The sequence below is a fragment of the Phaethon aethereus genome (assembly GCF_964289735.1).
Source record: "Phaethon aethereus genome assembly, chromosome: 1".
In the NCBI taxonomy this organism is placed as follows: Eukaryota; Metazoa; Chordata; class Aves; order Phaethontiformes; family Phaethontidae; genus Phaethon; species Phaethon aethereus.
In genome coordinates, this window is record NC_138575.1 from 224,146,510 (window position 1) to 224,160,471 (window position 13,962).

At 44.6% G+C, this 13,962-nt stretch overlaps 1 protein-coding gene across 1 annotated transcript in view; it reads left to right on the top strand.

The window, feature by feature from the left end:
• The window catches only part of LCMT2 (leucine carboxyl methyltransferase 2), a 28,757-nt gene extending 23,303 nt beyond the window's left edge, over positions 1–5,454 (top strand). Inside the window, exons 12-14 of the mRNA XM_082013419.1 lie at positions 1,352–1,539; positions 1,629–1,764; positions 5,142–5,454. Of these exons, the coding sequence (XP_081869545.1) occupies positions 1,352–1,539; positions 1,629–1,764; positions 5,142–5,309 (492 nt within the window). The 3' untranslated portion in view covers positions 5,310–5,454. The remainder of the gene's footprint in view (positions 1–1,351; positions 1,540–1,628; positions 1,765–5,141) is intronic.
• The last annotated feature ends 8,508 nt before the right edge of the window (positions 5,455–13,962 follow it).

A 13,962-nucleotide genomic window follows, 5' to 3' on the forward strand; every position in this document is an offset into this window, starting at 1 on the left:
CAGGTGGCTTAACAGGTCCTTAACTGCTTCCTCCTGGATTATGGGTGGGTTATTATGCTCTCCATCCCTGTCTTCCAACTCAGGGGGCTGAACACCCTGTGGATACCTGGACTGGCTATTAAAGACTGAGGCAAAGGCGGCATTAAGTACCTCAGCCTTACCCTCATCCTTGGTGACAATGTTCCCCGCCATATCCAGTAGGGGATGGAGATTCTTCTTGTCTCTCTTTTTGTTGTTAATATATTTGTAGAAGCATTTTTTGTTATCCTTTATGACCGTGGCCAGATTGAGCTCTAGGTGGGCTTTTGGCTTTCTAATTTTGTCTCTGCTTGACCTAACAAGATGCTTGTACTCTTCTTGAGTTGCCTGCCCCTTCTTCCAAAGGTGATAAACTCTGATAAACTTTTCCCTGAGTCCCAGCAAAATCTCCCTGTTCAGCCAGGCCGGTCGCCTTCCCCGCCAGGTCTTCTTACAGCACATGGGGACCGCCTGCTCCTGCGCCTTTAAGACTTCCTTCTTGAAGACTGTCCAGCCTTCCTGGACCCCTTTGCCCTTCAGGACTGTCTCCCAAGGGACTCTCTCAACCAGTGACCTGAACAGGCCAAAGTCTGCCCCCTGGAAGTCCATGGTAGCAGTTTTGCTGCCCCCTCTCCTTACTTCACTCACAATTGAGAATTCTATCATGTCATGGTCGCTAAGCCCAAGACGGCCTCTGACCATCTCTCCAGATGATAATAAGTATAGTTGAATTCGCTTTAGAAGAGTGGGATAGGCCAGATGGCCTCTGAAATTTTCTCCATAGCTTGTTTGCTATGATACTCCTTTAAACCTCTCATCTTACATTTTTTCCTTTAGTGCTTGCACTAGAAGTTTTCTTTTAGTTCAGCTGAACTGCAGTTCAGAATTTTATCTTGCACTGTGGTTTGAGCCACTGATCACCTGCTTTGCTGATCACTGCATTAGTCCATGTGTTTGTAAACGTGTGGTTCTCAGTTGCATGTCTTGAACAGAAAGCAGCATGAAAGAATACAGATAAAGTTACTTCTAATAAATGTGCAGAAATAAAACCATCTATAGACTGAATGATATTAAATATACTGAGGGACAGAGAAGTACTGGAGATAGAAAGCATAAATGGAAACTCTTCTACTTAGCCATCCCTAGAGGAGCATTTGTAGGTTGTTTTTTTTTATTCTTCCCTATCATGCTTACTCTGTTCCTCTCCAGCAACTGTTCCTATCCTATGGCAGGAAAGAATGTTACATCCACAGGACATGCAGCAGGAAGAGATCTGGACATGAAGAAGATACTTAGCTTGGCAAACTTCAGCCTTGAACTTCTGTTTTCCTAGATTCCTGTTGAGGGTACAGTACCAGAAAGCCGTCACTCTCACAGTGCCTGTAGCTGGAAAGGAGGAGTGCTAATTGCAGGAGGTCTGGGAACAGCTGAGCAGCCCTTAGGTTCAGTTTTCTTCCTGAGGGCACTTGAACATGGCTTTCAGTGGCAGATGGTAGAGACACACCCTCCTCTCATCCCAAGGTAAGTTGAAGGCATTCAGCAGTGAATCTTTGGCCTGTCTCTACCTACCTCTCATACTAATGGAGTTCAGTCTCATTTTGAACTCACAGGTATTCACATACTGCACATGTACATGATGGAAAACTTCTGCTTGTTGGTGGAGTATGGTTTCATTCATCCTCTGTGCCAGGCATCACTGTCATTGACTTAATGACTGGTCTCTGCTTGGACTATATGATTAATGTGGTAAGTACCTAAATATTTCTTTCAGGCTAAAAAGTGCTGTGTGAAGGAACGTGGTAAGTTTAGGGCTATTCCCTGAAACAGAGCAGGGAATGCAAAGTAGGCAAATTTGTCAATGGAATTAACATTCCCTGTTTGAGGTGCAATCTAATTTCGAAGTGCTTTTACCAGCCTGTAGAACATAATAGTGTTAAGAGATGGAGAGTCTAAGTGTGCAGAAGACTGGAGGGCATGTAACTGTTTTATTCTGAACATGAGCCAGCAGTGTGCCCAGGTGGCCAAGAAGGCCAACAGCATCCTGGACTGCATCAGAAATAGTGTGGCCAGCAGGAGTAGGGAAGTGATTGTATCCCTGTATTCAGCACTGGTGAGGCCACACCTTGAATACTGTGTTCAGTTTTGGGCCCCTCACTACAGAGTATTGAGTTGCTGGAGTGTGTCCAAAGAAAGGCAATGAAGCTGGTGAGGGATCTGGAGAACGAGTTTTACGAGGAGCGGCTGAGGGAACTGGGATTGTGTAGTCTGGAGAAGACGAGGCTGAGGGAAGACCTCATTGCTCTCTACAACTACCTGAAAGGAGGCTGTGGCAAGGTGGGTGTTGGTCTCTTCTCCCAAGTAACTAGTGACAGGACGAGAGGAAACGACCTCAAGTTGTGCCAGGGGAGGTTTAGACTAGATATTAGTAAAAATTTCTTTACTGAGAGGGTGATCAAACATTGGAACAGGCTGCCCAGGGAGGTGGTGGAGTCACCATCACTGGAAGTGTTCAAAAAACGTGTAGACATGGCACTTGGGGACATGGTTTAGTGGGTGTGGTGGTGTTGGGTTGATGGTTGGACTTGATGATCTTAAAGGTCTTTTCCAACCTTAATGATTCTGTGATTCCAGACAGAGGGAGCAGAACTGAGATTGGTACAAGGATAGTAATTTCAGGATGTCTGTGGAAGAAGAGAACAGATCAAACCAGAGCCTCAGTTAGTCTTTATGGAGGTCTGTGGTATAATTTCATTAAAAACTTCATGGTGGAAATTGCTGTGTGCTGCTGCCTAAAGTACAAGAAGAAAACATCATGGAAATACTGGAATCTCCACTTAAACATAAGAAATTTTTACTGTAAGAGTGACTGAACAATGAACAGGTTGCTCAGAGAGGCTGTGGTGTCTCCATCGTCGGAGATACTGAAAACCTGACTGGGCAAGGTACTGAGTAACCTACTATATTGGACCTGCTTTGAACAGTGGTGGTTGGACTACATGACACTCAGAGGTCCCTTCCAACCTCAACTATTTTGTGATTCCGTTCCCTGATTCAGTGAAGAACAGTCATACAGGTGATGTCACATAGCAGGATTTTGGCATACTCTGGGCAAAACTTAGTCTAGATCTGTGAGTAGCCCTCATCTGTGGTAGTACTGTCTGGAGTACAAGAAAGACCTGGACCTGTTGGAGCGGGGCCAGAGGAGGGCCACAAAAATGATCAGAGGCTTGGAACATCTCTCCTTTGAGGACAGGCTGAGAGAGAGCTGGGGTTGTTTAGCCTGGAGAAGAGAAGGCTCTGGGAAGACGTTATTGTAGCCTTTCAATACTTTAAGGGGGCTTATAAGAAAGATGGGGACAAAAGTTTTAGCAGGGCCTGTAGCGATAGGACAAGGGGTAATGGTTTTAAACTAGAGTAGATTTAGACTGGATATAAGGAGGACATTTTTTACGATGAGTGTGGTGAAACACTGGCCTGGATTGCCCAGAGAGGTGGTAGATGCCTCTTCCCTAGACAAATTCAAGGTTGGGTTGGATGGGGCTCTGACCAACCTGATCTAGTTGAAGATGTCCCTGCTCATTGCAGGGGGGTTGGATGACCTTTAAAAGTCCCTTCCAACCCAAACCATTCTGTGATTCTATGAGAAAGCTTCTGCTGCTTGACAAGTTATTATTTATCTTTTATGTATAGAAACAAATGTCTTTAAATATCTGTACATATGGATCCTCTCCTTGGAGAAACTGGAATTTGTGACTGGTCTGTTTTTTATAACAGGCAGTATGTGTGCATCTGACTGACCTTGCAGCATTTTCCTGAGGTCATAAAGCATGAAGTATGCTTAAGTGTACTTCAGTTTTTTCTTAGTCTCTATAGCAGAAGTTATAAGTGGCCTACTATCCTTTAGATAAAATAGGCTACTCTTGTTGGAAAGCGGTGAGGATGGGTACAGTGATAATAAAGTTGTATCTAAAAGAATAGAACTTCTTTGTTTACATCGAATAAGTGGATGCAGATGGACTGGTAGCTGCCTTTGCTTATGAGCTTAGGTGAAACTCTGTAGGCTTTTGAACCTACCAGTACTGTGCTAAAGTATTGATAGTACTGTACAATGTATGTGGATTGGTCCCAAGTTTTGAAAGACTGGAATTGTCAGTGATTTTCTGTGCAGTAGTGGGTACTATTAGTATTACTGTTTTGATACATGCTTTAGAAGGTGATAGCACCAAAATCATTGTCTGGCAGCTTTTTCTGTGCTTGAAAAAGCCATGGAACAGTTAACCATGGGCAGATACATCTCTCGATCACTATCCCTTAACCTTTCTCTAAGAATAGAGATGATGGTACCCTCATAAAAGTTGCCTTCTGTCTTGAGCATTTTAAAAGGAAAGACTCTACAACCTGTCCTCTTCAGATTCCAGTGGCCCCAACAATAACTGAATTGCCAACACAGCAGTTTTGTTACTGCTACAGTCTGTTATCTGCAACAAGTGTTATCTCCAAGGTTTATTTTCCTCAGCTTTCAAATATTGGAGGTCATCCTGAAAGACCTTCTCTTCAGATTGTCAGATATACAGGTTATAAATCAGATATTTCTTGGACCTCAGATATATAAGTACATACTTTAGGCTGTCTCCTTTGTGGTGAGGAGGGCATGACTGTTTATTGCTTCTTCTGATGTAAGAACTAGGAGACATCAAAACAAGCTGGCAGGCAATATGCTTCAGAAGAGTGCTTCATATGAAACTGGAACTCCTTGCCACAGGACATGAATGCCAAAGGGTTACATGGATTCAAAAAGTGACTGCCTATGTTCTTGGAAGGAAAATTATTAAGGTTCAGGGAGTACAAAGACATTCTCATTAAAAATGACTGAACTGCAAGTTGTTGGGTGGGTGGAGTATACTAGAGGAGTATATCATGGTTTCGTTGTTCCTGTGTTCTCTAGCTATCTATTTTTGTCCACATTTGTGGGTGGTATAGTGGATTAAATGGCCTTAGATGGCACCCAGCATGGCTGTTCTTAACTTTCTAATGAAGGTACCATATGCAATATCTCTATAGCATTGTATGAGGTACACATGTGTTGAAGTCCTGTATGTTCAAAATACCTTTTCCTTTTTTAGGAGCATCTGGAGTGGCCATTAATGCTACATAATCATAGTAGTGTCTTTCTGCCAAATGAGAAGGAGTTGCTGCTTATTGGTGGTGGTGGGAACTGCTTCTCCTTTGGGACACACCTGAACCCAGAGCCTGTCTCATTGAGCTTCAGCGACATCCTGACCAGCCACTGACTGGTACCAAACAGGACTGAACCATGCTGCTGCACTGTGGTGAGACATCTATTCACTTGTAGGCCCAAGAGCAGCAAAGTGTTTCCACAAAGGTGTTGTATACAGAATGCATTTGTAAAGGTGAGATTAGGAGGAACAGTTATGACAAGGGGTTGCATACCTTATCTGTATTTTTTTTGTACTGCTTTTTGTATTGCTGTAAATAAAGTATCTCAAAAGTAGCTCTGTGGTGATAGCAGTAGTCCTTAAGAGGTGAAATGAGGAACAGTGCTGTGTTCAAAAGGGACATGACTTTGCACGATACTGACTTGGAGGTACAGTGAAGTCACTGAGTCAGATAGCCTTTGGAAATGTTCAGTCAAGCGTAATAAGTGAAAGGAAGTGTATCATAGGTCACAGCTGAATGTTTCAAAAGGTCATGTTTAGTCTAGATATGACAGACTCATGCTTCTCTGATTCTTGTTGCCAGCAGCTCAGACCCTGCTAGCTGTAGCTCTTGCTTGTTTCCTGTGAGGGTAATGACATACCAGTAAAAGAGGAGCAGGGGAAATGCTATGTGGAATCATGACTGAACCACTTTGCTAACATTTGAACTCTTCTTCTATGCCTGGAAAGGTGCCATGGTGAGGAAACTCTGCTTGCAACACAGTGTTTGAGTACAATGTTCAAACTAGGATGATGTTCTTGAGAAGAGACATACACTTCTGACTGTATGTATTTTATACAGGACGACCAAATCCTCTATAAAATACAGTTCAGGGAGTTGTTTGTTTTGGGGAAAGCCCTGTGGAAAACTACTGGAGAGACACTCCTTGAAATATAAACTAGAAAATGAGGAAGGGAGATCTCTAAAGCTATTGCAGTACCAAAATTGGTTGAGGCTGCTGATTGGTATGATGACTGCAGGCATCCAAAAATCAGATTGCCTTCTGAATTATTCAATAAGAAGAGGTGTCTATAAACCTGTGAATTAAGGAGAAGGTGGTATAACCTCAGTGGCCCTTTATGGCTTCTGCTGGCTGTGATAAGGAAAAGGGTACACAAAGCAAAGTGCTTTGTGAGCACTTGCTGAGCATAGATTGTATCCAAGGAGCTGGCAGACACTGGAGCAGGAGTAGGCCCTGCAGTCCCTTGACTCCATTTTTCATCAAGCTCGCTCCTGCAGTTGTGAATGGCCAATGTCCAGGATCTGGAGGAGATTGGGGAGGTCCTGTGATTTGGCAGGGCCTCAGGTAGGGAGCGTGTAGATAAAAAAGATGGGAAGTGCAATTCACTGAGGAATTTGGGAGGAGCCAGAAGAGGAATTGCAAGCTGATACACTTGGACGTGGTCCTCCTGCTGCAAAATGCACATGAATCAGGTAATGCTAGGAACTGTGTTACGAATCCATGGAGGACTTCCCAGTTTACATCCCCAGCAGGCTATGGAATTAACTCAGATTATAAACTGGATTGCCTATATTCCTTGTTGCTGGCACTTTTCTTATGCTAGAGGTCTCACCGCTTTGTCTCAGGACAGAATGCAAAGGTAAGAAAACAAAAGATGCACAGAAGTAGTGCACTGGAGCTAGTTTCCTTTGTGATCTCAGTAAGCAAAGCACTCAGACTTTGTAAGGTGTTGATTAAAATGCCATTTATTGAAGCTTAAGACCAGAAGGAAAAAAAGGAATAATATAGGTTGTCATAGAACCATATAGGTTGGAAAAAACCTTCAAGGTCTTCAAGTCCAACTGTTAACCATGTCCCTAAGCACCACAAGTACACATCTTTCAAATACCTCCAGGCATGGTGACTCAACCACTTGTCTGGGCAGCCTGTTCCAATGCTTGGCAACCCTTTTGGTGAAGAAATTTTTCCCAATATTCAACCTAACCCTCCCCTGGCACAACTTGAGGCCATTTCCTCTTGTCCTATTGCTTGTTAGTTGGGAGAGGAGACTGACAACCGCTCGCTACAACCTCCTTTCAGGTAGCTGTAGAGAGTGATAAGGTCTCCCCTGATCCTCCCTTTCTGCAGGGTAAACAACCCCAGCTCCCTCAGCTGCTCCTTGTAAGACTTGTGCTCTAGACCCTTCACCAGCTTCATTGCCTTTCTTTGGACATGCTCCAGCACCTCAATGTCTGTCTGGTAGTGCAGGGCTCAAAACTGAACACAGTATTCCAGGTGTGGCCTCACCAGTGCCGAGTACAGGGGTACAATCCCTTCCCTAGTCCTGCTGGCCACACAATCTCCGACAGAAGCCAGGATACTATTGGCCTTGTTGGCTGGCTGGCTCATACTCAGTTGGCTGTCAACCAACACCCTCAGGTCCTTTTCCACGGGGCAGCTTTCCAGCCACTCCTCCCCAAGCTTCTAGCACTGCATGCAAGTGCAGGACCCGGCAGTTAGCCTTGTGGAATCTCATACAACTAGCCTTGGCCCATCAGTCCAACCCGTTCAGATCCCTCTGCAGAGCTTTCCTACCCTTGAGTAGATCAACACTCCCACCCAACTTGGTGTCGTCTGCAAACTTACTGAGGGTGCACTTGATGCCCTCATCCAGATCATTGATAAAGATATTAAATAGAATTGGCCCCAGTACTGAGCTCTGATGAACACCACTTGTGACACCACTTGTGTCATGTTGGGGCCAACCTGAGAGAAGCATTGCCAGCAGGGTTCAAGACCATGGCTGAAACTGCAGAGGTAAACAGGGGTCCATGTTTGTGGCTGCAGGTCCTACCCATGCAGGGCACCTCTGCAACCAGGAATGTCCCAAGCAACATGACATGTGGTAGAGAAGTCCAGGCATGCACCAGGACAGGGGCCCAGGAAGAACTGCACTGGGTCTGGAGGAGGACGTAGGACTGGGGTGGCGGGCAGCTAGGGGCTATGGAGGGGGAAGGTGGTCCACCAGGGCAGTGCAAGGGCCACACCCAGGTGTGCAGGGATGTCTGGGCACTGAGACCAGCCTGCAGGGAGTCCGGGTCAGGGTAGGGGGGCTGGTGTGCCATAGTAGTGCAGGGAAGTCTGAGTCAGGTCAAGGACATGTCAAAGTGGAGTGGGATCGCTAGGAAAAGGATGCCCTGGGGAAGGTCGTGAAGCATGTGCAGGGGACCTGAGGTGGGTCAGGACCATGCCAGAGGAATGGGGCGGTGTGTGTGTGGGTGTGTGTGTGGGGTGTGTGTGCATACGCTATGGCAGTATGAGAGATGAACCAGGGTCAATTGCAGGTGAGCCTTGGGCCGCTGTTGGTGTTTCCATCGCTAGGCTCAGGGCTCTGTGGGGGCTTCTAGGTCCCATACAAGGGCGGGTGGAGGGCAGGGGGAAAAGAAGGTGTCCCTGGGGGGCCCATGGCATGCTGGGAGGTGAAGTCTTCCAGCACTGGGCTTCCAGGTAGCCATGTTGGTCAGTGTGTCATGCTGGGAGATGAGGTCGCCTACCAGAAAACCGCCAAGCAGCCACAGTGGCCAGTAGGGCATGCTGGAAGATGTAATCTGTGGGCACTAGGCTACCAGGCAGCAATGCTGGTTTGCTCAGCATGCCAGGAGGTGTAGTCTTTGAGCACTGGGCTTCCTAGTGGCCATGTTGAGCCACTCAATATGCCACAAGGTGTATTTTAATGCTAATGAGGTTCAGGTCAAAGATGTATGACCATACCAGCCTAGAATGCCACGAAGTCTTCCCTTAAACGTGGAAGTGCCTGTTAGTCCTCTGAAAGTGCACCTTTATGGACCACAGGACCTCCCAAAACACCGGAAGTGCGTGTTAATTCAACAGAAGTCATTCTCTAGGGGTCAGAAAGTCTTCCCAGTAACCCATCAGTGCCTGTTGGTCCTTTAAAAATGGAACTCTGTGGACTGCAGGTTGGCCTGGGAAATCAGAAGTGCCCGTTAGTCCTATGGAAGTTAGTCACTATTGTCTGTAAGTGCTACAAAACTACCAGAAGTAGTCCAATCTAAACTGGAAGTTCCACTAATAACACAAGAAACTACATAATGACACTGGAACTGAGTTCTATAGGAATGGCAGTTGTCTGTAATAGCTACTAAGTGGTCTGAAATCCACCAGAATGAAGTTGTACAGAAACGCAAATGATATACGATGCCCAGAAATAAGGCACATTTAACTGGAAATTATGTTTAAAGGACTGCAAACACAACCTAAACCACCAGAACAGCCAACACCCCTCCCTGAAAACATATTTTATGCAAAACCCAAACCACTATCCTAGTCTTAAAATAGACAGCAAGTTAAAATTGGACCCTCTCAAAAAGAAACTAAAAAAGGCAAGATAATAAAAAATACCCCCAAAACCCCAGGACCCTAAAACTCTTCATAAAACTAACACTCTTCAGCCAGTCCTGCCTTAACCCTAGCACCCCAAAACCCTGTCACAATGTAATCCTAGCACATTATAACCCTTGCTCATTGTAACCATAGGCTTTTAAGAAATTAGACTTAGTGGAATAGAGTCCAGGAGCTTGACTTTAAGGTCAGTGGTAGGGGTTAGGAATTAAAGAAAAAAGTTAGGTTTAGGGTTACTGGGTCAGGGGTTAGGGGTTAGAGCTAGGGTTACAGTTAGGGTTCAGATCATTAGGCTTAGGGTAAGAGTTAGGGGTTAGGGTTAAATTTAGGCTTACCATTATGGCCATAAAGTTTAGGGGTCAGAGTTAGAGTTAAGGTTAGAGGTTTAGGGGGCCTGCTTCTGTCTAGAGTACTCCAGGGTTCTTCCAGAGCATCTTATGGCTTTAGTTGGGCTTTGCTGAAGACTACAAGAGGCTCTGATGTCTTCTAGAGTCTCTGATGGCTTTTGCCAGGCTTTGCTGAGCCCTGTGTTGGGCCCTGCTTCTCTGCAGAGTGCCCCAGGGCTTTTGCTGGGCTTTGCCTAGGCTTGCAAGGTTCCCTGCTGCTTTACAGAGTCTCTGACAGCTTTTCCTGGGCTTTGCTGAGGTCCGTGTGAGGCTCTCCTCCATTGCAGGGTCTCTGGCGGCTTTTGCCAGGCTTTAATTCACTTGAGTTCCTCATTGCATCCCCAAGACTTCTTTGGTCTCTGGCCCCTTCAGGACCTCTCTAATTCCTGTGACAATGCATCTTGTTCTGTCAGAACCTTTTCCAAAGCCGTATTTGTGCTCCAGACCAGTCTTTTTGTTTTTCTATGTCTTATAGTATGTCTTAAGCTCAAGAATTGGGCCTGTGTGAACCTCATGAGGTTCAACAACGCCAAGTACAGGGTCCTGCACCTGCATCAGGGAACCCTCCAGTATCAATACAGGCTGGGAGATGAAGGGATCAGGAGCAGCCCTGCTGAGAAGGACTTGGGTGTACTGGTGGACGAAAAGCTGGACATGAGCTGACAATGTGCACTCACAGCCCAGGCGGCCAAATACATCCTGCATCAAAAAAATGTGTGGCCAGCAGGTCGAGGGAGGTGATTCTGCCCCTCTCACCTGGAGTACTGCATCCAGCTCTGGATCCCCCAGCATAGGAAAGACATGGACCTGTTGGAGCAGGTCAAGAGGAGGACCACAAAAATAAGCAGGATGGAACACCTCCCCCTGTGAAGAAAGGCTGAGAGAGTTGGGGTTATTCAGCCTGGAGAAGAGAAGGCTCTGGGGAGACCTTATTGCAGCCTTTCAATACTTAAAGGGGGCCTATAAGAAAGATGGGGACAGACTTTTTAGCAGGGCCTGTTGCGATAGGACAAGGGGTAACAGTTTTAAACTAAAAGAGGGCAGATTTAGACTAGATCTGAGGAAGAAATTTTTCAACATGAGGGTGGTGAAACACTGGCACAGGTTGTCCAGACCCATTGGTCCAGTTTAGCATTGTAGGTGTGTTTGTCCAGTCTTCCTTGTGGCTCTTCCTTGGGCTTTGTCATCAGGTCTTGTCTCTGCTGTCTTTCTTCAGAGTTCTTCCAGGGGGTTCTTCCCTGTTTCATCATAGTCTTAAGTCTTTCCGGTCATTTTTTGTCTCCATTGGTCATCTTTTGTCCAGAGCTGTGGTATTCTCACATGGCAGGCCATGCTGGAGCATCTGTGCCATGCACCCTTGGCATTGTTGTGTCTTTTGGTCTGACATTAACTTGGTATTATTGCATCCTTAGGTCATCTTTGTAGAGCATGTGTATGTGTGTGTTTGAAGGGGAGTTGCTTTGCCTGCATGTGTAGCAATTCTGGTCAGGGTGGAATGGGCTAAGCATGGGATGGTAATCTGTTGATTAGCATGGCTTGTTTGGATATAGGTTGTATGGGCTGTTTTTGGGGAAAGCCAGTAGCTATTGGCAAGTAAGATGTAGAGTCCATTCTGTTGTGTAGGTGCCACAGGGTGATTTGGATCCCGCGAACAAATCCTTGAGCAACTTGTGCCAGAGTGTACAATTCAAAGCAAAGGAGGAGAGGGAGCAGCACACATAGTGAAGCATCTTCCTCAGCTTCTGGTTATGAAGGCTGACACTTTGCAATCACATGGAGTGGTGAAGTTGTTTTGAGGCGCATGGTGAAGCAGTTCCAGGGATGGCTTTAGAATTGGGGTGATCTGCCATTAAGGCAGGTAGGTGGTGAAATGGATATATGTTCTGAGTGAGGGGTGGAATGAGTGGATGCTGAATGAGTGTTAGTTTCTAACATTCTAGAATGCATCAAACCTTGTATGTGTGAATTTTTAATTTCAAGTTACCTTTAATGTTAAGATAGGATTTTTTTTTTTTTAATTGTAATTAAAAAGAAACAGCCAGGGGATTTTTTTTTCCCCTGACTGGCTTTTTCTTTCCCCTGGTCCCAGATGCTCTGCAAGGTGATATTGTTCACCAATGTTTGGATGCAGGTTGGGCTCGGGCCAGGTTTTTCACAGGAAGTGTGATTTTTGGGGCCCCAGGGAACAGCATTCCTGAAGAGCCCTGTAGACACAGGGTGACTGCTCATTGCGGCAGGCAGGTGGCAGAATGGACGAGCTGAGAGTGAGGGGTGGTTTGTGTGGTAGCTGAATGAGTGGTGTGTTTTGAATGTGTCTAACCCTGTATGATTTGTATTTGCATATTTTTTATAGCAGCTTATAAGTGAAGTGAGATTGTTTTTTTCAGACTTGTAAAGAATAAAGTAAAACTAAGGAAAACCCAGCTGATGGAATTTTTTTTTCAGGGCTCAGGCTGGGGTTTTTGCAGGCAGGGTGACTTTTTTGAGGCCCACGGAGAATGCAGTTCCTGGGGAGCATTCCCTTGGAATGTGACAGTTGCCTGTCATTGCAGGAAGGTATGTTGTTAAGCCAATGGTCACAGGAAGATGGTTGCAGGTCTTGCAGTTGCAGGGGGACTGACTAGATGGCCATTGTTGAGGAGGACTGGATTGTGAAGCAGGTGGGCCTAACTGTATTTTGCATTAGTAGTGTTGCAAATTCTTTTGACAGGTGGCGTAGTTTGTGATGTAATGTTACTTTTCAATTGTTATTTTTGTGCGCACATGTAGAAGTCAATAGCCCATTGAGACAAGTGGAACTCGCTTGCTTTCTCTCTGGGAATAGCAATTGTGGAGATGATGTTGCCTCACAGAGGAAAACCGATATGTGTAAAGCGATTGAGTTCCTAATGGGAATGAAAACTGTGGAAGAGACTGTAGCTGCTACATAAAGAATCACAAGCACTAAACAATTGAAACTATTACTATTACTATTAAGGCAATGATGAATTTTTAGAAGTTAAATGTGTGTATAGAAAGCATGAGTAAAAAGTGATTAAATTTAAGGGTAGCCATTATTTGAATAAAGAGCAAGAAAGTATTTTTATAATTGCAGTACAAGTACATTGTGGAATTGACATCTAACTAAAGATGTTAGAAGACTTATCTAGAGTCAGTAATGGACCAATTGAAACAAAAAAAAGTTAAAAAAAAACCCACCCTAATGTGTCCCAATCAAAATCACTGAAGTAACTGAAAAAGCAAATGAAAGTATACAGCTAAGCAGATGTCTTTCATGCCCATAGGTAAACAGAGCTGCTGGGGAAAAAAAAAAAAAAGAAGATAATTTTTACAGGCATAGACAGCTCTCACTTGGGACTATAAAAGAAATGAAAATAAATTTTGTAAATGATCATTGAAATGGAATAGGCACCTGAGGGAGACCTGGCAATATCTATAGGTAAACGTAGCTGTTGACAGCTTAAAAGAAAGTATGTGCATTACTGGCTCCTAAGTAGATCTAAAGCAGCTGTTTAAGACATTTGAGTAAGTTTAAAGAAATGTAGACTACTACTTCAGCATAAGCAGTGTCCCAAGAAAACACTCATGTTAGACAATAGTGGGCATGAAGTACATCTGTGTAGTAGTATTAAGGAAAATACCAAGCTAAGCTATGAAGACGGAATGTTAACATGGTTGTGTGAAATTATTTTAACTGCTGCAAGAGCTAATTATGGTAGTTAAAGTACTTCTTAAGGGTCTAAAGTATGTAGGAAAATGTTGATTTAATAAAGCTTTAATATTTCTTTCTTGTGTCTTGCTCTCTTTGAATTTTTTTTCCCTGTGCTTTTTGTCTCTGTCTCTGAGTCTTCTTTGTTGGTCTCTGTGATTTTTGTTTGTAATTTTGATTTTTTTTTCGTGTCTGTTGGGGTGGGTTTTTTTGTTTTGTTTCTGTCTCTTTGTTTCGGATATTAGGTTTTTTGTGTGTATGTCTGATTTTTT